This window comes from Thermobia domestica, chromosome 15 (genome assembly GCF_964235325.1).
Source record: "Thermobia domestica chromosome 15, izTheDome1.hap1.1, whole genome shotgun sequence".
NCBI classification, from domain to species: Eukaryota; Metazoa; Arthropoda; class Insecta; order Zygentoma; family Lepismatidae; genus Thermobia; species Thermobia domestica.
The window spans coordinates 197,502,167-197,524,436 of record NC_137468.1 but is presented as its reverse complement, the minus strand read 5'-3'; the positions used below and the strand labels follow the sequence as shown (position 1 = coordinate 197,524,436).

At 32.5% G+C, this 22,270-nt stretch overlaps 1 protein-coding gene across 7 annotated transcripts in view; it reads left to right on the top strand.

Moving 5' to 3' along the window:
- Positions 1-22,270, top strand: part of LOC145671795 (kazrin-like) — a 312,194-nt gene that overhangs the window by 265,243 nt on the left and 24,681 nt on the right. For 2 of the 7 annotated variants that reach the window (XM_081741011.1, XM_081741017.1), the window contains 5 exons: positions 2,419-2,563; positions 3,659-3,830; positions 7,454-7,480; positions 8,221-8,244; positions 18,676-18,753. In XM_081741011.1, the coding sequence (XP_081597137.1) occupies positions 2,419-2,563; positions 3,659-3,830; positions 7,454-7,480; positions 8,221-8,244; positions 18,676-18,753 (446 nt within the window). The remainder of the gene's footprint in view (positions 1-2,418; positions 2,564-3,658; positions 3,831-7,453; positions 7,481-8,220; positions 8,245-18,675; positions 18,754-22,270) is intronic. The other 5 variants (XM_081741014.1, XM_081741012.1, XM_081741015.1 and 2 more) reach the window with 5 other exon arrangements.

The window sequence follows — 22,270 nt, the reverse complement described above, 5'->3', positions numbered from 1 at the left end:
GCCTTCAGCACAAAGCGTTTGTCTTCCTACGCATATTAATGCCAGAGTAACATTAAAATATTATTGGAAAACATTCTTTTATAGGTAATATGCACACTAATGAGTTTTATACTTGTTTGCCATTAAAATAACGGAATCAAAGTACTAAAGACAATAGAAATAAACGTCGAAGACGATAAGTTTCATTAAACTATTTTTTTATAACATCATAGCCACTTCACATCTCTTTATTTCTTGAGCACGTAATGCAAGTCACCACGGCAAAGCATTGCCAACACGTTGAAAAAGACAGCACCATAATATAAGGTTTGCGTCAACGTATTGTGCAGAGAGCCTTATTCCACTTCAGATGGGGCTGACTGGGGAATTTAAACAAATGGAATGGGAGTGAGGGAGGACACACGCTCACATTATTTGCTCAAACAGCCGAATAACTATTCAAGAGCTTTTCGAAAAACTAATCATCTCGTATGGGTGTGCAAAAAGAATTTTAACAGCAATGGGCAAATGGGCAAATGGTTTCCTTCTTCGCCACAAAAACGTGCCGTGCTACATCTTGCTTTTAACCTGCGAGTTTTTGGCCGGAAGAAAGTGTTCCAGTCTATCCACATCATCCTTACTCACCAGATTCGGTACCATGCGACTTCTGGCTCTTCACAAAAATTAAAATGTGCTTAAAGAAAACGTTTTGACACCATTCCTGCCATTGAGAGAGTCAGGCAGAGCAACTGAACGCCCTTCCAAAAGAAGGCATTTAGAAATGCTTCCAGTCATGGGTTCAACGTTGGGATAATTGCATTGCTAGCCAAGGACAGTACTCTGCAGGAGATTAAATCAAATTTGATGTAAGCTTATTACTTTGTTTCTAATAAAATTATTCACTGTATTTTTGATCATACTTCGTATATCTTAGTTTAATATTTATCTACAACCGCTTCAAATCTCATGAATAGATTATTATGTCAGCTCTTACTGTTCTATTGAAACCGAAAGAAGTCAAAAGTGGCACAACAGCCAGTTTCAGTATTTCTATATAGTAATAATTATAAGAGATAGTGAGAAACTTTTTTTTTATATGGATTCAGTGTCCGAAGAAAAGGTTGAATCTCTGACCTTATCCCTTTATTGCAGGGGGAAGTTACAGATCTATTACTTCTGGTTTCAGTATAGAATTCCCATATAGTAATAATTGTGAGAGATAATGAGAAACTACTTTTGTTTTGGATTCAGTGTTCGAAGAAAAGGTTGAATCTCTGACCTTATCCCTTTATTGCAGGGGGAAGGTACTGATCTATTACTTCTGGTTTCAGTATAGAATTCCCATATAGTAATAATTGTGAGAGATAATGAGAAACTACTTTTGTTTTGGATTCAGTGTCCGAAGAAAAGGTTGAATCTCTGACCTTATCCCTTTATTGCAGGGGGAAGGTACAGATCTATTACTTCTGGTTTCAGTATAGAATTCCCATATAGTAATAATTGTGAGAGATAATGAGAAACTACTTTTGTTTTGGATTCAGTGTTCGAAGAAAAGGTTGAATCTCTGACCTTATCCCTTTATTGCAGGGGGAAGGTACTGATCTATTACTTCTGGTTTCAGTATAGAATTCCCATATAGTAATAATTGTGAGAGATAATGAGAAACTACTTTTGTTTTGGATTCAGTGTTCGAAGAAAAGGTTGAATCTCTGACCTTATCCCTTTATTGCAGGGGGAAGTTACAGATCTATTACTTCTGGTTTCAGTATAGAATTCCCATATAGTAATAATTGTGAGAGATAATGAGAAACTACTTTTGTTTTGGATTCAGTGTCCGAAGAAAAGGTAGAATCTCTGACCTTATCCCTTTATTGCAGGGGGAAGTTACAGATCTATTACTTCTGGTTTCAGTATAGAATTCCCATATAGTAATAATTGTGAGAGATAATGAGAAACTACTTTTGTTTTGGATTCAGTGTCCGAAGAAAAGGTCGAATCTCTGACCTTATCCCTTTATTGCAGGGTAAAGTTACAGATCTATTACTTCTGGTTTCAGTATAGAATTCCCATATAGTAATAATTGTGAGAGATAATGAGAAACTACTTTTGTTTTGGATTCAGTGTCCGAAGAAAAGGTCGAATCTCTGACCTTATCCCTTTATTGCAGGGGGAAGTTACAGATCTATTACTTCTGGTTTCAGTATAAAATTCCCATATAGTAATAATTGTGAGAGATAATGAGAAACTACTTTTGTTTTGGATTCAGTGTCCGAAGAACATATTTCATTTCTGACCTTGTCCTCTATTACCGGAAGTTGTAGCCTAGAATTTCCGTTGTTAGTACTGTATTCGCATGGTTTGGAAGCCTACCGTAGTGTCATACTGTTAAACAAAATACATTTGTTTTAATAATATGAATTCTTTTGTACGTTTTTGCAGATAGTGGAGTTCATGGAGCTTTGGTTGTGTTAGAGCCTTCGTTTAATGGTGACACAATGGCCACTGCATTAGGAATTCCACCTTCCAAGAACATTATTCGGCGTCACCTGACCACAGAGCTTGAGTCGTTAGTGTTGCCTGCAAGGTACGTGATCTTCTGTCAGATCGAAGAGTATCAGTTGGAAGTTAGGGGTGGTAATACAGAGTGAGTATAAAAAAAAAGAAAGAAAACGATCTAAGAAAACAATACAACAATACCCTCACATTACAACAAAGAGAGCTGTATACCGAAGCAGTATAACAATAAAAAATAAACAAAGAAACCAAAGGTGCTCTATTAAACAGAAATTACTGTCACATTAATGTGTGTTCCTATCTATCTGTTATTAAGTTATTTTGTTGTCTTTATTTGTGTATATACTGTACTCAAAAAACAAGTTCACACATATTTGTGAAACTTGATCAAAAGTCTTCCAGCTCAATGTTAAAATAAATAAATAAAAAAATATGTTTTTAATTTTAAATATTTGTATTATAAATGTATTAGCATTGACAAATATCATTCTTATATACATATATATAGATAATGTGCTTGTGTGTAGATAAATGAATATTTTAACAGATATGATTTAATATAGATTGTGAACATATACAACGCATACGTGTAATCAGTGACACTAAATTATTATTATTATTATTATAACATTAATAAAAAATTATAATTTAAAAAAACAAAAAGGAGAGAACATATTTCAAAATTCTCAATTGCCTCAAAAAAGTTTAAAAAATTGAAATTATTATAAATTTAATAATAGAACTCAACAAACTGCATTTTCTCTGTGCGTGTGTATGTATGTTTTTTTTTCTTTCTTTTATGATTTCATAATTTTACTTTTCAGGAATAATTGTAAACTTTACTGTTTAAAACACTGATAAGTATTTTTTTTTTTAAAAAATAATAATAATTAAAACTAGTGTGAGGGCACAAATACAACATTTATACATGTTGCAAGACGAATACATTGAAACATATACCTATTTATTTTAATTTTCTTCTTTTTGTTTTCCATTGGTGTTATCATTGTACTTCAACCAGTCATATTAACAACAATTGCTCAAAACCTTTCATGTTCGGGAGGAAGAGTTTTCTACTACTTAAGCATCAACTAACAACAACCACCCGAAAAATCTTACTGAAAGTGCTTTGTGATTTTTTTTATGTTATTTTATTTTTATCTAGAGCTGCATTTGAACACTATGTGAAAATAAGCAAAGCAGAGCGTAGACGCGCCGAGAAGTTGGTTGGCGGGGGAAGCCTAGGGCGCAGTTTCTCTCGCTCTTATGCTGGCGGTTTGCAGGATCGCGAAAAGGATAGAGACCAAGAGAAGGAACGCCGACGCGCTAGTTTAAGAGTAAGGATGCCTATAATATTTATCTTTGAAGGATAACGAATTTAGCTAATTGATTAATTGATTGATTGATTAATTGGTTTTGACCCTGTAGGTCCCATCTTCTCACTCTTTCTCTCTTTGTGTTCCTTTACGTAAATGCAGAGGTGGGCAAGCAACCTCATAAGTGTTGACCTCAAACTCACTCACTGAGGAGTAGACTCAGAAAGTGCCAGAATTATGGGGTAAAATTGAGTGGTGTTACGGTGTCAATAAGTAGTATAAGGTAAAAGTTGATGAAGGCAAGTGTCCAGAATTAGTGACATAGGTAATGGGTTCTGAGGTTGAAATCTTGTGAGTCTAAAATACAGTATTATTATTATCTCAATATGATAGGTATTTTGTATGAATTAAAAAATGATATACATTCATAGTACTGAATCCCCCTATTTAAAGTGAAAATGTGAATGTCTTTCTTGAATTGTAAGGAATTCTTGTATTAGATTGCCTAAGAAGAGTTAATTTACATTTTTGACTTCTTAGAAATTAAGTCTTACCTTATATCACGAATTTTTGTACTTCAAATCAGATGGTTTCAGTGTTCGCTCACACTCCCATCTGTAAAATATCAATTTCATGTCAACTGTGTACTCGTTCAGAAATTTCTGTATATTAATTCTACAACTAACAACCAACAGCTAACAATAATTACAGTTAATTGGAAATTCATTCCTATTTTCATCCACATGATGGGCAAAAATTTAAATTCAGTGGTTAACATTTAAACTGTGCGTCACATTTTTTCCAAGAAGCCGATTTTGTTTCATTTGTGGAAAATGTTTAAGCTTTCGAGTACAGGGTTTTTAAGCAATGTTTGAAACCTTTATTTAAATAGCTACTTAACAGTATTCATTCGAATTTCATGGTTTCTACGTCATTCTCTTCAGAATGAAGCAGGCTTTCAAACACAATGTGGCATATGTCCGTATGACGTATGAAGAAAGGAGAATTTGGAGAAATTCGGGAAGTTTCTCTAAATAAATCCCTCTTTGCAAGTTCGGCCCCGGGTGTGAGTACGCAACCCTAGTGTACTCTGAAAAGTATGGTCGGGTATTGATAATATTTGCTCTAAATACCCATAACCCAAATACTGGCGTGGGGAAAAAAGATATTTCCCAACTTGTTTGGATGTACAAAATATCGTATACAAATTGGGGAAAAAGTAAGTTGTAAAATAAAAATTTCCGGATATGATACTATCATTAGAATATCATGGTTAGTACGTGATTCCCTTAATGATAAAATATACTTTCCAATGTCGTCATACACATGCCACCATGACGTACGGGGAAAGAGATATTTTGTGAAATTCGAGCAATTTTTCCTTTTAAAAAATCCCTCTTTGCAAGTTTGGCGCCCTCCAGAGCAGCTCCAGGTGAGAGTACACAACCCTAATGTACCCTGAAAAATACGCTTGATTATTAGTAATGTTTGGCCCAAATACCATGCTCATATCCCAAAAAGTATGCGAAAAATATGATGTAAAATAAAAATTTTACGTGTGACGTCACATATTTTAGCTTTTCGACACGCGCTTAAAAATAATCACGTTATACACAGTAATCATTCAAAGAACAACTAATAAAAAGAAGTTTTAGTGAATGAAATAGCTTCTATATCCAATCAATAAAATACAAATGATGAAGGAAGGAGGGTTAAAGGGAAAAAAAAAAAAAACGATGGGGGAAAACCAGGTAAATTTTTTATGCTTCGCAAAGCATCATAAGTCATCACAAATAAGCATCCTGACTATAACACTTGACTTTTTGGGTAATAACGTTACATATAAAAAAAGTCGTATGAAAGCAATATGCTTGTTCGCCCTTTACCTGTGACATCATAGCCCCCAATATTTATGCCTAGGTTACGCAAAGGCTAATGGTATATTTTAGTATACCTTCTAAAAAGAGAAAGTACCAAAAAATGGTAAATGATACAGCTTCTATTATCAATCAATATAAGACAAATGAAAAGCGGAAGGGAGGAGGCAGGAAAGGGGAAGGAAGGTGTTGGGGGAAGCTATATCGGACAATCCATCATGCAGCCCATACAAACACGCAGAGAAAGATACCTACGCTTTATCATAGGGGTTATGACATCACAAAACAACAATGAAATAAAAATAGTGAGACAGCAGAAAGTCCCCCGCTACCTTTCTTCTGACTATATCGCCCTACCAGTGCTTATACCACGAAGAAACGTATTATATTCGGTGGCCTTTCCAAGAACTGGTGGAATCAAAAAATACAGGTTTTGGTGTATGTATGAAGTTCTACAGGTACTCCAAAGGGTTAACAGTTATCTGGAATTTTATTTTATTTTTTACTTATAGGAAGGATATAGAATTAAAATTAGTGATAATCTTATAAGCTGTGTAACACATGTTTTCTAAGAAGGAAAGCTTGCTATGGTTTTGAGAAGTGAGGTTATCTATTATTCTCCCAGAAGGGTCGCACAAGAAGCGTGGAATCCTTATATATGCTTCCAGTTTAGGAACATTTAAATGTCATCGGCAAAAGTATCAGCGAACACTGAATTCGTCTAATTGAAGTACAAAAATTCAAGATCGAAGGGAAGATTGTTCAAATTTGAATTATGTATCGTATACCATTTATCAGAAATATTATCCCTAAGGAATGCTTTGCGTTTCTTTTGTTGACTCACTTATCAACAAAGAATCCAAAGCCTTTTACGTTAGTAACCTCGCAAGGTTGATCTGTATATGATTCGACCTCTACGTCCCTCATCATCCTCAGTTAGTATTGAGGTTAAAGACGTGTGAGCATGATGATCCAGTACATAGTTGAGGTTCAAAATTCTTGCAGGTAACGTGAGATTGAGGTTGACTATGGCTTCCCACCTTTACGTAAGTGTTTGTATTTTGAAACCAACCCAAGGAAGTTGGTTACATATGTCTTCCCGAATATTGGAAAGAACCCTGTTGTAGTAAGTTGAGAAATATTTGTATTTATCATTAAATGTTCTACTAACTATAATTAATATTTGAAGACAAGAGAGCAGTAAAAGAACAATACTTGTTATTTGTGAAAAAAATCATCAGAATTTTTCTTAATGTTTCAAAAGTTGTACCTAGTAATACAAAGTAGATTTTGAATGAAAAACCTTTCTATTCCCTTACAGTTGTTTTTATGTCCCTTTTTTTCTGTAAAGGTACTACTAACAGAAAACAAAATATGTCCATTAGGATTTTTTGTGTAAGAAAACGAAGCAAGTGTATTTACATTAATTTTTCACTAATTTTTACTTGTAGACTAATGTAGTTGATTTGTAGATTTAATTTTCCATGTGTTATATAAACGTATACGTGTGTTGGTCAGAGCAGCAGATGGTAACCCAATCAACCCATATTACTTTAAAAAAAAATCCGATAACAACAAAAAGTATGTGTATGTGTGAGGCCCGATTGCCAACCAGAGTATTGTAATGATGATCTTGCTAGGTGAGAAGAAGATACAGAAAAAATTAAAAGCAATTTGATAATTTTTTATGATTCACTAACTCTGTCATTGCTTTTCTCTATTGCTCTCTCCTCCTCCTCAAACTACTGGGAATTTCAAACATTCAAGACCTACAGTCTTCTTTATCTGAAAAAGGTTGGCATGAATGCTTTTTCCCACTATAGTAGTGTGATGCGTCTTTGTTGAGTTTATTTATTTATTTTTTTTAATTTCGAAAATAAAAGTAGATTTGCTTGCCTGATCCTTGGTTCTTGTCAAGAAGACAAAGTAAATTTGTTTTTTTTTTTAAAAAACTCAATCGCTCCGTGAATGTTTCAAAGTTGTACAATAACATGGAAAAAATGTCAGTGAGATGCATTGTACAGTACAAAGGATGATGTAGTATAATGTTAGAAAAGCTTTGTACAGTATGTTGATGTATAGAGAGAATGTGTAAATATTGTGTACATATATATATAAATATTTAAAAAAAATATAAATATATACACGACATTAAGCTAACTCTAATGCTGGGTGTTGCTAACTTTCTTTTCTCAAACAAATCTTCCTAATTTTAATATTTTTCTCTCTTTTAAGTAGTGTAATATACTATTAAGAAAAATTATGACGATGCATGCATTAATTAAAAAACTATTAGATATTATAAATTAATTAAGTTTTTTGTTCTATTAGAATTCTTTTTGAAAAATTGTTGTTGGAAAATGTAGATAAGCTGAAGGCTAAAAAAAAAAAAAAAAAAAAGAAGTATATTTGTGGTTCTTCTTATTAGTGTATTTAAAAACAAATAACTCTATTTGACTTGATGATAATTTTTATCATCAAAACTTTTTTTTTGAAATTTCTACTATAAAAATTCTACATAATTCTTTTCTCAGTTTTCGTCCTGGAGAACCTCACAGGTATGCATGAATACTTTCCTTCATTTTTTTTTTTAAAGATGTTGATAAATGATTTGCATTGTTGTTCTTTTTTTTTAAAGAAGGGAAAGATGCAACTACAATATATATGTTTATGCATTTAATTGTTTATGTGAATTAGCAACTTATTTTTGAAATTTGATATAATTTTAGCATATAATTGAAAGGAAAAATATTGGAAAAGCTTGGTTTTATGTGAGTATTTATTGTTATCTCAGCAAGCTTAATTAAGGATCTTGATATTTTACAACAATTTTATTCACATACACACTCACACAAGATTACAGAAGAGTATAAGGGGATTTGTTTCACTTATTTATTCCACACAACCAGCATGATTATTTAGTTTTTTCTTCTTTTTTTTACAAGTAGTAATCATTTCTGTAACACCTATTTGATTACATAACCTTAAAACTTCATAAAAGATTTTTTTTTTTTTTTTAATCTGATCTGTACGATGAAATACAACTTTCGTTATGTTTGATGACGTTTAAAGAACGAAAAAAAGTGGGAAAATACCGTCCTAAGAATTATTTTATTTTCTCGAAATTCCCAGTTCAATTTCGTGTCAAAGTTTGTGCAACACTTTAAGGGGGCTGACTACTGAAAATGATACAAAAGCTAATCTTTTTTTTTTTTTTTTTTTTTGCCCGTTTTTCCTAAGTGAAGAGAGATAATGAAATGCAACTTACCACAATAATAGATAATGTTATTCTACACCCGAAAATACGAATGAGAAGAAGTTTTCAGTGTTGTCATCCATAGAAATTACAGTGTGGCCATAATATGAATTACCCCAAAATCTAAATTAAGGCAGCGACTAGAAAAATGAACTCAACAGTAATTGATTTGACTTATCATGTTGTTTTGGCTCCTTGTTAACCACTTTCTAAATAATATTTTTACTCACTTTGTACTGTTAATTACAAAATTATTTATTTTGTAGTTTATAACAAAATAAATACAAATATTATTTAAAAAGTAAAAGTAACAAGGAACAAGTTAGTTAACAAGAAACCAATACAACATGATAAGCCATCAATTACCGTTGAGTTCATTTTTCTAGTCGTTCCCTTAACGTAAATTTTTGGGTAATTCATATTCTGATCACACTGTAATTTCTATGGATGGCAGCATTGAAAATTATTTTCATTCATATTTTCGGGTCTAGAATAACATTATCTATTACTGTGGTAAGTTACATTTCATTATCTTTCTTCACTTACAAAAAACGGGTAAAAGAAAAATGAGTAGCTTTTGTATCACTTTTAGTAGTCAGCTCCCTTAAGATTGTTAGGTGACTATTCATTTTACAAGAAAATATACGCGTTTACTTTGTATACTTTATATCATAAATAAATAAATATTATTACAATCTTAATAGATTTCATAGCAGAAAAGTTAAAAATAACAAATTTTAAAAGCTGTAATTATTAAGTACCTTCCCGTTTTCTTTTGTCTAATGACATCAATGGAAAATTGATACAGTGATTATATGACTTACTGAACAAGCCATATTATCTAGCTGCTCACGTAATTCATAAACGTCCTTCCACTGTATTCTGCAGTAGTTTTCTTCTGTTTCTTGCAATCATAATGTTTAGTTTTTGTTACTAAGAACAAGACGAACTTAAACAGCAAACTTCAATATTTCTGAAGTAGCTTTCAGTAAGATTTGTTTTCTCCAAGCTTTCTATTAGGTGAGTCCCTAGAGCCAAATAATGACAACAAAGTCTACGTAAATATTTGTAAAAAAATTTTCTGTATCTTGATGCATTGTTACTTCAAGTCCTATAGACCAACTATCTGTTGGCAACTAGCAGAAGCAATTCAACATATTTTGGTTGAAAAATCATCGGAACTTCATCGGATATAAACAATCATTATTTGCATATATCTTTGGCATGTTTTTTTAAGTACCTGACGATGCAATACAACGATATAATTACAAGGAAGCGTAATGTCTGTGTTGGAGGGACTTGAATTCTGATCTCCCGCTTCCAAACTTGTTTTCTGTGTAATTACATCGCTGTAGCATTGCACTTCTGGTATTAGAATATAATAATAATAATAATAATAATAATAATAATAATAATAATGATAATGATAATAATAATGATAATAATAATAATCTTTATTTTAGTGCCGCGAACAGCTTTTGGCAAAAATACAGCACTTGGTATCAGAGTATGCGATGGAATAATAATACTACTAAAAATAAATAATAAGAAAGAAAACAATAAAAAGAAGGGTACTAATATAAAACACAATGTAGATAAAAGTCAGTTAAGCAGAAATAATTCCTTGTCAACGCAGTAAAACTTATCAAGTTTTCCATCCATCTAAAACAACAAGAAGCTAAGAACAGTAGTCATAAAATTACATTTGGCTTAATGTTTCTAAACGTCATTGATTAAAAACTATCAGTCAGATCACATAAAACTTTCACATTGTTTAATACAATATTCTAAACTGAGCTTAAAGAATATATAAATCTTTTTAAGATTTCACATTTCCAATTCAGAGGAACTAAAATCATGGTATTTCTTATGCTTAATATAATAATAATAATAATAATAATAATAATAATAATAATAATAATAATAATAATAATAATAATAATAATAATAATAATAATGTAGTGAAATATATGTTTATTCCGTGTTCAGATAATCCAGAGCCGTGTTAACATATATTTTACGCCCAGTCTATTAAAAGTTTTTGGAGCCACATTTCATAATTTCCGATTTTCTGACAATATTTTTATTGCTCCATTTTAGACATACGGAATTTTGCGGTACATTGGTCCCATGGGCCATATAAGCTTCCATTGTAGTACATCATTAAAAAAAAATAATAAGCCTAAAGGAAATATCATATAAGGGATGCATAACCACTCCTCAATTACCTAGCTGTGCACTTGATGAAAATCGAAATAAAAGGCCTGGGTAAAGCCTATTGATCTAAGTAGGTTTTATTGTACTCTAAGTATCCGTCTAGAATTAAAAATACTTCAAACTTTGGTTTCGGCATTTTTATCAAGAATTTAGAAAGAATCTTAAATTAGCTACATGGCATTTCTATAGAATTAATTTAGAAATCGTGTGCTTGTAATTATCACAAAGTTCTTCGTACTCTAGCATCTAATACAATAAGCAGAGAAAGTTTAGAGCCGCAAATACAGTAATCCTGACTTGTAAAATCAGCCTAAGCATCCATAAATTAATTCTGTATTTTTGTCAGTAACATGATTGAACACAGAACATTCTTATGTACTAGTAAGCTGAAAACTTACAGATCGATCAATCTCAAGAAACTGGCTTAAAAATTTAACCAGCAATAGGGATAAGTCTAAATTAACATATCTTACAAGTAAAGGGTCCAAATGGATGAATTGAGTTGCGGGATGAGACATAGTGCGCCTAATAGAGGATGTGAAAATATGTATATGTGCAAAGTTACAGCGGCTGAGTATCATAAGAAACAGAGGGGGAGGGGTCAAAGTTGGTGGTAGAAGGGCTATGCTATGTTATTGAAATACATCAAATAAAGTGTTGAATCGTGAAAATAGTGAATGATAGACAATGTAAACGGTGGTAGTTTCATATATTGGCAAAAGAAGAATGGGCAGAGTAGAACACGAACCTTCGCCGCCATCTTGAAATCCGCCATTTTGAAACCTGTGATATTTTTGAAATGGAAAAGTAGTCATGTGATATATGAGTTAGGACCAGCATGTTCTCAAAAAACTCAATTATGAACTTTAGTGATCGTTATCTGTACTTATTTGGAAGATTTAGGATCATCTTTATAGTTATTTATGAAAATCTAGAAGACTGATATCCGTATGTTGAAAGTTTGGATTATCACGAAAACACATGTTACGTTCACTGCTCGTTGTTCCTCTTTGGTGCAAACTTCTAATGGAGCGGCCATGATCTATCTGCAACAAAAGGAAAACAAATGGAGGAATTAGGATCAAACTTTCATAGCATGACCACAACAGCATAACAATAAAATAAACGAGGACAGAGGTCAGTATGAACAATGTCAAAATTATAGACAAAAGGAAGACAAATGGAGGAATTAGGATCAAACTTTCATAGCATGACCACAACAGCATAACAATAAAATAAACGAGGACAGAGGTCAGTATGAACAATGTCAAAATTATAGACAAAAGGAAGACAAATGGAGGAATTAGGATCAAACTTTCATAGCATGACCACAACAGCATAACAATAAAATAAGCGGGGACAGAGGTCAGTATGAAACAATGTCAAAATTATAGACAAAAGGAAGACAAATGGAGGAATTAGGATCAAACTTTCATAGCATGACCACAACAGCATAACAATAAAATAAACGAGGACAGACGTTAATATAAACAATATAAGAAAAGTTATAGTTACATTGCGGATAGTTTTTGACTTATCCTCGTATTCTTAGAACGGAGGAATTCCATCGTGAATATATGAAGATCAGTATATACTTACGTGACTAAATACAAGACTATTGAAGGAAATAAATATAAATACTAATGTTTTGAAATTTCCTATCAAGAGTGAGAAATCAAATCATGTATTACGTTGGCTATTTTGAATGTTATAACAAAGGTTAGACTAGATGTTTAATCACCTTATAGTTTTTATAAACAATGGTTTACTCAAGAGTAAACAGATAAATTATCTGATTTTAATTGTATGTTTAATTCTAGCAAAATATAAATCTAACAATATTAATCCTTATTAAAGTAATAAATAATATCAGCATATAATGTCTAATGGAGCTTCATAGCATTCGAATATCTATATTCAGCATAAACATTGTTTATCCAATTTTAATAAAAGATTCAATTTGACAGTCTTATTTCAAAGTATTGAATTTAAGAGTAGTTTTACACTCCAACACGGATAACAGCAACTAAAAGATACTTCCTAAATGATACCAAATTTGAGTTATATTGACCAATGTTGTCCCAAAATTTTATCTTGACTTAAATCTGATACGGAATATCGAGTTATTTCTGGCATAAAATTCCAGACTTAATGTTGAAGATTTCAGACATAATGCTCTCCGTAATTACAATAAAAATATAAAACTTTAAAATCGGATGTATAAATAAAATGAATTAAAACTTCTTATACTATATCAAGTTTACCGAATCGAATCAAAATATTTTAATAAAATTATATCCCGGTACATTACTATATTTTATCTTCTTACGTAAACTTTAGTTAAGAAATTGTAAATCCCACGAAATGTAAACAAAGCCATTGGAAATAGTGATAAACTGCTATATTTAATTAGATATCATACCATATACGTGTATGATAACTTAATTATACATGCTATTTCAAAACAACACCGACAACGTTTGGGAGATGATTTCTGACACCAAGATAAGACAAAAAGTATAGACCAGCCTGTGTGTAGAAGTCCGTTATTTTAGAGTTATAGGCTTCCGAAAACATGAAAAAATGAGTTTTAAAGGTTCATAGCTCCAATACTATGGGACCTACCATAGTCGGGTCAAGACTTCACTTAGAAACTACTATGTGATCTATCTAAATATCCGTGTTTCATAATCCTGCGGTACTCCCGCAACAATTTTGTAGAGGTAGTTGGTAAGTACTTCAAATTATATGCCCATAACCAAACTCCCTCTATAAAAATTGTAGCGGAAGTACCGCAGGATTCTGAAACTTGGATATTTGGATAGGGTACATACTAGTTCCTAAGTGAAGTCTTGACCCAACTACGGCAGGTCCCATAGTTTTGGATCTATATACTTTTAAATTTCATTTTTTCATGTTTTCAGCAGCCTATAACTGCGAAACGAAGCATTTGTGCACCCAGGTTGGTCTATACTTTTTGTCTTACCTTGGTTTCAGGAATCACCTCCCAAACGTTGTCGGTGTTGTTTTGAAACACTCTGTATATACAGGATGGACCATTTATCTTGATACACGCTTGTAACTTTTAAATTAATAGAGAGAAAACACTGAAATTTTGTACCGTAAAAATATCGGTAAGGATACATTATTTGTCATATTCTGTGATACTACCAGGTTAACAGTGTTGCAACCCAACATAATTTATTTTTTTCAAATGGCACTATATCAGGTTATTACATATTTCAAATTTGTATGTAAAGTGAAAACAAAACAGTATAATATTTGCAGTGGCGTCCGAAGAAAATGTTCTAGCGGGGGGCCCATCTCCATGATTGCTATATAACGTCTGGTGTTTCTAGTATTTAATATACGTGGTTTTCTATATTACGTATACATCTTCGTGCGCCAGGGGTGGGCTGCCCCCATTTGGGCGCCCATGCACATTTGTTATTCAGTGTTGCAAACTAAGGACGCTACAGTATCACAAACTTCGAAACTTGGAGGGTTCTACAACAGTAGTAACTGGCGTGAGACGGACGGGGTAAAGCACATCGAAAGTACTTTTGTGTCTAATACTATGATTATGATATGACGGATTTTGAATGAATACGAACAAAGATATAGGGGATTGCAAATTTGACTTTTTCAAAACCTTTATTTCGAAAAACTGTTTAGATAAGCGTCGCATCCAATTGCATAGATGGCTTTCAATATATATGAACATCATACTGCTGTTTGCGGCAACTTGATACCTCAAACTGACCTGGAGATATGGTAAATACTGGTAAAGTTTGCAACACTACTTGAAATTATGTAATTCCGAGAACATGTTGTAATTACACATACCAGAACGTACTGTTATAATGTCATAGAAGCAAATTTAATCAAAAATCTTCAAGAAACATATATATACGCCATTTTAAGCAACGTATCAAATTTAACCACTTTCTCCGGAATGGTTTGAGATGTCAAATTGCTGTAAATAATAGTATGATCTTCGTGCCTATTAAAAACCATGTAGATAATTAGATGTAATACTTATATAAGTACTTTTTTTGAAATAAAGTTCTTTTGAAAAAAGTCAAAGTTTCAATTCCATGTAACTTTGTTTCTATTTGTTCGAAATATTTTACACTAAAACACTTTAGATATGGATTTACTCAGTCCATGTCACATGCTTAATTACTATTGCAAAACTATTGCAAAAATTTGGTTGTAATATTGTCCTTAGTTTGCAACACTACATGACAAGTGTAGAATTGTAGTTTTCTTTCTTTTTTTTTTTGTTTTACATGTAGATTTGAAATATGTAGTGATCTGTTGTAGTGCCATTTGAAAAAATACAACTTTGTTGAGTTGGCAACATTGTTAGTCTAGTGGTATTGAAGAGTATATCAAATAATGTCCCCCTGTCGATATTTGAACGATACGAAATTTCAGTCCTTTGTATCTACTAGCTTAAAATTTACAAGGGCTTATAAATATAAATGATCTACCCTGTATATATTTAGGCTTTGTAGTGCCTCGTCAGATATTATTATTATTATTATTATTATTATTATTATTATTATTATTATTATTATTATTATTATTATTATTATTATTATTGTTATTAAACTGCTTATTAGTCTATATTTTAGAGAAGCATATTTAATACTTTTAGTTACTACAAGATTATTAATTATGCCTCATATCACATAATTAAATAGCATAGCCTTAATAAGATGCTTTAAGCCATAGCATGTTACCCACTCCTTCAATATTTCCCGTACTAATGTTTTTATTATTAACGCAGTTTTTGTAAGCTATTTATTTTTCAGGGCTGCTGCAACTGTTTTAGGATGTCCAAAAATCTAAAAGAAAATAATGCATAGTTACTATTTAATATATAAATATATTCCTCTCCAATAAACTTAGTCAATAGTGTACCATGCAACTAGTTACTTCTCCTTTTTATTTGAATCACGTGTTAGTTTAATATCATGCATTTAAATAGTACAAGAATGCCAAGGCTAAAGCAGTTATTATCCAAATTCAACCCTGCAACATGGGGGAGAGGGAAAATCACAAAATTGATCAAAAATGACCGATATTAGTGTCGAATCCATAGTTTTTGAGGTCGCTGAGATGAACAGTGACACATCTGATCCCGTTTAAATCCAAATTCAACCCTGCAATTTGGGGGAGGGGAGAGGGAAAATCACAAAACTGATCAAAAATAACCGATATTAGCGTCGAATCCATAGTTTTTGGGGTCGTTGAGATGAATAGTGACACTTCTGATCCCGTTTAAATCCAAATTCAACCCTGCAATTTGGGGGAGGGGGAGAGGGAAAATCACAAAACTGATGAAAAATGACCGATATTAGTGTTGAATCCATAGTTTTTGGGATCGCTGAGATAAACAGTAAGACTTCCGATCCCGTTTAAATTAATGTCACTAAAAACAAAAACAACATATTTCACGTGTACCAAACACATGAGATAAGGAGTTGTGCATTTAAAATTTTCATTTTAACCCAGCGAAGCGGATAATCGGTGTTAATTTATTTTTAATACAAGTTTGTCCAAAATAACACCAAAGAATATATCGAAAAGGTAATAATAAAATAAGAATAAAAGTCACAGCTTTCATTCTAATTTTGATTCAGTCTATATTGTTTTACGAAAACATAATTTGAGTATGTTATTCAATTCAGTATTGAAGGCCTAAATATTGAGAATAGATGATACTATATATCAAGTCACAACATTGTACGTTGTTATAGTGCTGCTAAAATGTCTTGATCCGTGGCAAACATGCAAACTAAAGCTCACATCCACACGTTGAACCAATAAGAGTTGAGCTGTTGCTAAGCGAGAGAGACTTGCAGCCGTCTAAGCCAAAGGGAGTGAATTTCCTTCAGCCGATAGCAGCGCTTGGAACGGACGACTAGGTGTTAACCCAATGTGGTATACCTATATCTGTGTTGGGAATCTGTCATTCATTGATATTGGTCACGGTGGTTCAGTAGCAGGGCACTCACTTCTGGTGCATGGGGTCCCTGGTTCGATCCCAGGTCGCGCCAAGTGGGCTTTGTACTGGACAAAAACCGTGTGCGTGGTTTTCTTGGGTTTCTCCCGTTTCCTCCCACTTTCTTTATTCTACCATTTCAGTCATGATCATATTCATCATGTGCATCGGAAACATTTTTACCTTTCTCGAATAAAATAAATTTAAAATTTTTGATTTTGTTTATTTCATCCTGATGATTTACTTTTTATAAAATGTAATATTACATAATTAAAAAAACTATAGCCAAATTTGTATCTTTCATAGCTGTGGAAAGGTAAGGTATTCTCTACGACGTTTAATATTTTCACTTGTTCTTTTCATGTCATGATTTTTAAAAGAGCGGAACTGCTTGCTATAGTAACAAGTTAGTAGCAATAAGAATCGTATTAAGTTAAGATGCACATCCAATTGTATATATATGTATATATATAATATCTGAATATAGTAAAAAGAAAAAACACTCCTTAATAGAAGAAAAATCGGTTTAGTATGGTATCGTAACGGGACCGATATTTACATTCGATATTTCTAAATTGTAATTTAATATTTTATAGATTAGTATCATTTTTACAACGTAATGACTTCTCTTGCTTTCGAGCTATGTTTACAAACCAATATTGATCGTTAATTATTGTTCCACTGTCTAGATTACAATATACTTTCTTGTATGTAGATGTTACTTTCGTGTAGCATGTAAAATTCTGGTAAATAAGTGCTATTTTCATTATTATTATTATTATTATTATTATTATTATTATTATTATTATTATTATTATTATTATTATTATTATTATTATTATTATTATTATTATTATTCATATATACATTTTGACTTCGTCAAATCAAACCACAGTTTATAATAGGCGTCATTCTTATGCGGAAAAATTGCCTCTGTTCAAGTCTATATGTTCAGAAATAGTTAGAAAACAAGAAATTTAGAAATGATTCAAAACTGGATCAAAAGATTGCGATTTTGGCCAACAATTAATTTTTGGATCAGGGGCCCACGTATTTCGTATTTTCTACGGAATGAGCACATCATACTGAGTTAAGTGATAGTTTGGGTTTGGTTACATTATATATAGTTGTCCAGATACAAGACCTACAAGAAAATTTTTTGATTAAAATATATTGGATCTTTTGGATCAATTGAATCAGGGGCCACAAAATTTTTGAACGGCCCCTAAATCGAGTTTTCGTATTTTCTACGGAATAAACACATCACACTGAGTTAAATGATAGTTTGGGTTTGGCTACACTATATATAGTTCTCCAGATATAAGTCGTACAAGAAAATTTTTGATTCAATAAAATAAAGCATTATTTCTTCAACGTTTTTGGACATCCTTCGCTGTGCTTTTCTTTTGCTAACTGAAACCTAATGGCATGCATGCTGTTGCTTTGATATCTGTTGGCTTTTGGTTTATTTTTTTAACTTGAACCCAATTCTGCTTCTTTCAGTTCTCTTTCCCTCACAGCTCATTGTGGATGAAAACTAGTGGACTGTGTCGCATAACTGAACATGATAAATACAACCTTGTAAGTTACCTGTTTTTTGGTTGAGGGTTCTAACCATACTAAGTTTCTTTTGTTGACTCCATCTTATTAAAACACTAACTAAATTGTATGCTGGGGCTTTACTTTGCATGAAGAGTGATAGAGTGGACTCTCTCGAGTCATTCGTTTTGAAAAGGCTATATTTTCAAAAGTCTTAGACGTACATGCATGAAAGATACATGAAAAGAACAACAAATTCACCAAGTTTATTGTGTCACAGCATGAGTCCATTATCTTTCCGATCGGGTGTGGCAGTGTGAGGTTAGTACCTGTCGAAAATGAAGGGAAAGCAAGAAAAAAAAGACGTCGTCTGGACGTGTGTCGTTTCACCGAAGAGACACATATTGGTGAATATTTGTAGAGAGTGTATAAACTTGGTGAGCATGTGGTTCTTTTCAAATATCTTTCATGTGTGTACGTATTACACTTTTTAAAATATAGCCTTTTCAGAATGAATGGATTAGTTATGCTAACACTGTACTTTAGAGATAATTAGAGAAAAGGATCAATTTTCAACATGGAGTGAACTTACTTTTTATCTATAGTAAAAACAAAGACATTTTCTACAAAATGTAACAGCAGACATATATACAGGGTGTCTCTAAGCTATGGGCAAACTTCGGATTCAAGTGAAACAAGACAAAATGTTCCCATCAACTCATGTCCAGTAATGAGAAGTTCAGGAGTTACAGGCTTCGGTAATCACAGGATAATGAACTTTTGAAGTCAATACTGTCAAAATACATGCCATTATGGATTCGTAACCGTTTCTGTCCGCAGTGGCGGCGAATGGGATTTCCACATAAGGCAGAATACGGATCTAAATTAGCGTGTATGAAACAACTGATCACTAGCAAACAATACTTCGTTTCCCAGGTGACTATGTTTCACATAACCAATGGTATAATGCCTGAAACGTTCGTGCTCGCTTTAATCCAAGGATGTATCCCTATCATTCCATCTCCCATTGAAATACTTGCCCTTACATGTGGATAGTCGGACATTACATCATGCGCTATATGAGATATCTGTAGCTCACGAGCAAATTGCCATTTGTTAGTAATCAGAGGTCCAAACATACTTATTTACGTCCATGTTTACTTCCCACTATTGCTAGGAATATTTTCCGCCTTATAAGACTATCCTATGCGCCTGCATTGCATGATTCTGAAACGTGTGCTTTTGGGTTAAGGATGTTATAAGCATATAATGAGCGCATATTTTGGCAATATTCAGCTCGAAAGTTCGATATTCCTTAACTTCGGAAGCCTGTAGCTCTTGAACTACTCATTACCGGATATGGATTGATAAGGACTTTTTGTTTTCACTTGTAGAATGCCTCTCGAAGCTTGTCTCCATAGTTCAGAGACACCCTGTATATTCAAATGATGATAAAAAAAAAAAAAGTCCATTATTTTACATAATTTTCTTCAAATTTTGTTAAAATCGTATAAAAATTCATAGAAAAGATTTTCAAAATTTCAAGAAAACTATGCTCCACTATAGATTACTTATGCCATTACCTGAAAGGCTGTGAATAAATAACGAAAACCAGCCAAAGCATGAACGATATCAAGAATAATTTTGTGTTGGTTCCGGCAATGTATTATTGTTTTCATCAGGCATCTGCTGAAAGAAATGACAAATTACCGAAATTGTAACACAATTTCTTATTTGTATGTATGTACTATAGTTAGTGCCTTGGTCAAATGTTCAAATATTCACAGTTCCAAAATTAGCATGGACAAGATAGACTTGTCTATTATATCCATATTCTAACATTTTGTAGAAAACATTCTCTTTTTCTTACTGTCATTAATAAAAATAAAAAAAAATTCCAATTGACCATTTGCTCCTATGTATTGCCGTTTAAGAAGAAAACAAAATTAAAAATTAGTATATAAAGTGATCACAAGAAGTATTCACATAGTAACGACACTGTATTTTAAACAATTGTATCGTTTTTCAAATAGACCAAATACGCTTAGCTACAACATCCGTAAAGTTTAATTTCAAAAATAGTTTCAAAGCATACACGCCTCTTCTTCAAAGTGATTGATTACGTTTCGCTGCTAAAGTAACTTCTTATTATAGAGACTAGTTGTTCCCCCATGCGTTTGGTTTGTCTGAAAATTGGCTGGGCACTAGCGTCAGATAAAAAGCAGCGCAGGTAGCGACAATTATTAGCCTGACTAGGAGCGTGAGAGAAAAACTGATGCGTCTTACTTTTATAATAAGGATACTAGGTGCTCTCTCCAATTTCTACTCATCTGGTAATTGCCTGCACGGACGGAGCGGCATGTCTTGGCATCAGGTACGAGACAGTGCAGCTAGCGACAGCTATTAGTCTGTGAAATATTAGAGTAGGAGACAGTGCAGCTAGCGACAGCTATTAGTCTGACTGTGAAATATTAGAGTACGAGACAGTGCAGCTAGCGATAGCTATTAGTCTGACTGTGAAATATTAGGGGCGTGTCTAACATACTGAGGTGCCTTGGTTTTATAATAAGGATTTGCCATTGTGATAATCCTAAATATTCAAATTAAATTATGGTTTATTTGTGTGACCTTCACTCTTCTTATCCTGTGATAGAAAACCTTATAGACACGCATTTGTCTTGAACAACGATTTCTTTGATCAGTTTCTGAAAAGAAAAGAATTGTTCAGTTCAAAAAATTAGTTTTACGAAAAAAAAAATTCATGACAATATTTCATTTGTAATCAGAAAAATTATCACAAGACTGTTATTCAATGACAAGAATTGTGCGACTTATTTCATTTGTACTAATTTGTAAAAAAAAAAAAAAAAAAAAAAAAAAAATCATCAAAGAAGACGGGTTCAAGACAAGTTGCACGTAGGCAAATTTTCTATCGTAGAATAAGAAAAGTGACAAAGATCATGTAAATTAATCATAAATCCGTTATTCTACTGATAATTTTCAAGGTTTATCACAATGACAAATCTGTATAATATAAAATCAGTTTAGCACAAAGATTAGTCATACTGAAGAAGAGGGAATTGTGCCTTGAAACTGTTTGTTAAGTTAATTTTTATAGATGTTCCAGGTAAGCGCTTTCTGTCTATTTGAATATTTTAAGATGCATCCAATAGGGTCTGTCAGGAATTATATATATATTCATGCATAATTAAGAGCAGGTTACAGTAACACGTAAGAATAACCAAAAATAGTGCATAATCTGAAACATACAATTGGCATCGTCATGAAGCGTAAAATACTATTCTCAAAGTGTTTAAACAGATCTCTATTGTTGCATACAATGATATAGAACTGAATATCAGTAACCATGACTACTGCCTGAAGCCTCATACGAATATTTTCAGCAAGCATCTGAGTTATCTTTACATCTGTCTCGCTATTTATTCCTGGATGTTTGACAAACCCTTTCACCAAGTAACATTTTTTTTAATTTCCTTTGTTGAAGATTTGGCTTAGAATTTTTAAAATTTAGTTTGTTGATTTTTTTTTTATTTGGCTC